This window comes from Clupea harengus, chromosome 2 (assembly GCF_900700415.2).
Source record: "Clupea harengus chromosome 2, Ch_v2.0.2, whole genome shotgun sequence".
NCBI lineage: Eukaryota > Metazoa > Chordata > Actinopteri > Clupeiformes > Clupeidae > Clupea > Clupea harengus.
The window spans coordinates 312584-315083 of record NC_045153.1 but is presented as its reverse complement, the minus strand read 5'-3'; the positions used below and the strand labels follow the sequence as shown (position 1 = coordinate 315083).

General features: G+C 42.1%; 1 protein-coding gene across 3 annotated transcripts in view; it reads right to left on the bottom strand.

Annotated features, from left to right (window-relative positions):
• slc37a1 (solute carrier family 37 member 1) overlaps nucleotides 1-2500 on the bottom strand; it is a 29000-nt gene that overhangs the window by 2956 nt on the left and 23544 nt on the right. For all 3 annotated transcript variants that reach the window (XM_042709451.1, XM_042709456.1, XM_042709454.1), the window contains exon 17: nucleotides 2098-2176. In XM_042709451.1, the coding sequence (XP_042565385.1) occupies nucleotides 2098-2176 (79 nt within the window). The remainder of the gene's footprint in view (nucleotides 1-2097; nucleotides 2177-2500) is intronic.

Here is a 2500-nt window from a genome sequence, read left to right as displayed (position 1 = left end):
TTGAAAAAATTGTTCTTCAGGCAAATAGAACTTTCAAGTTTCAGGTGTTGCGTAGCAACCCATTACTTGCTGAATTCAAGTTACGTTAAATGACCGGACTACTTGCAGAATGATATGATGAAGCACAAAACCCGTTGCCAATGACAGCGGTCATTACTTTTTCGCAGCAGTGAAAATAAAGAAATTACAGACTTGCGAACGTCGGGGTCGCCCATTCGAATCAATGGAACTTTTGTGAACATTCTGAAGAGCCGTATAATACGATGCCCGGTACAATTTGTAAGCACATAACCTGCAAGAGCTTTCATGCCTACTTGTTGAGTAATCCTCGACTGTTGGGAAAGGTTCAATATACTGAAATATATGGACTGAAAAGTGTCTAGTGTAGCCATTTCCTCACGCTGTAGATTAGGCTAATTCATTGAAAATTGTAGACAGATTCTTTGCAAGCCAGTTGGACATAGCTAGGATAAGTGAATTGCTAAGTGAAATGTTTTAGCTTAGATATAGAATCTTCCATTTTTGCGGGAAAGAAGAGCAACAGCAGAACAAGCATAAACCCGACCGGTGAGGCAGAGGTACTGTTTGCCTCCGTGTTTTTTCACTGCGGTTTTATGTCAGATCAGCAAGACTAAGTAGGTTCTACGCATGCGCTCAACCCAGTTTGTGAGGGATTGCGCAATCGCTGCCTCACCGTCTCCTGTCAGTTTGAACAGGACATGCGCAAATTCAGCGATTTTGATTATAAAAATGCTTGCAATGATTGGAATCATGCAGAAAATATATTTATAGCACAGGTCACGTCCTATAGAGGTCCTTTCTTTTGTCTCCCCCTCATACTTTTCTTTACTGTTTTCTTGAAATGTAATAAACTACAAACACATCTATCATTGATTAAATATGACTTTAACTGATAACATAATGGAATATAGCCAGGACAGCCTTACAGAGTCGCGACACTTTGTGTTGCGTTGCTTCGCGTCGAGGTCTGTCATATCACAAAATTCATAGTTTACCCACCTCTAATTTTACCACTACAGCCCTGTATGTCGCCATATAAAGAAAATGTTTTTCTCATCATTATTGCGTTAACATATGGACACACATTGAAAAGAAAGTTTTAACACTTGAGTTATCTTCTGAAAGTACATTAAAGAACCACTGAAAGCCATATAAACACTGGACTAAATGCCACAGAAAGATTTTTTCTTTTTTTTTTTTACATGCACTTTGCTTTAATTTTACTATTTAAAGATTCAATGGAAAAGTTCAGTACAAAGTAGGCCTATACTGGCCACTATTGCTTAGGCCAATAGCCTATTGAGGCAGTATTGTTTCTGCACCTTAGTGTTCTTAAGGGTCAATAAATAAATGTCTGTGGATACATTTCGCCACCGCTGAAGTGTCCTTATTTAAAAAAAAACCTCAAATCTGGTCCCTACGTATAATAAACCGTGATATATACCGTAACCGTGATATAAAATTACATATACCGTGATAGAAGATTTTGGCCATATCGCCCACCCCTAACACACACACACACACACACATAAAGAGACACTCTGACACACACACACACACACACACACACACACACACACACACACCCTGGCACACACACACATACATAAAGAGACACCCTGACACATAAACACATACACACACATTAAGAGACACCCTGACACATACACACTCACACACACACACACACTCACTCACACTCACACACTCACACACACCCTGACACATACACACACACATTAAGAGACACCCTGACACACATACACACACACACATTAAGAGACACCCTGACACACACACACACATAAAGAGACACTCTGACACACACACACACACACACACACACACACACACACACACACACAAAGAGACACTCTGACACACACTCTGACACACACACACACACACACACACACACACACACACAGACACCCTGACACATACACACACATACAAAGAAATGGCCTTAAGCGCTGAATGAGCCACGCCCACGTCCCTAACCCCACCCGCTCCCCTAACTCCACCCCTTCTTACCAACAGAGCCACGCCCATTCCCATAACCCCACCCCTTCTTACCAACAGAGCCGGTGCCGTCTATGATGGCGGTGACGGTGGATAAGGCACGAGCGTTCCCCTTCAGAGACTTATGGGTGCCCTGGAGGAACACACACACACACATTATAAACACACACACACACACACACGCACACACACACACACACACACACACACATTATAAACACACACACACACACACACACATACACACATTATAAACACACACACACACACACACACACACACACACATACACACACATTATAAACACCACACACACACACACACACACACACACACACACATTATAAACACACACACACACACACACACACACACACACATTATAAACACACACACACACACCCACAGGGCTCGAAATTAACTCTTTGGTTTACCAGCCAAAATGGCTGGTAGATGA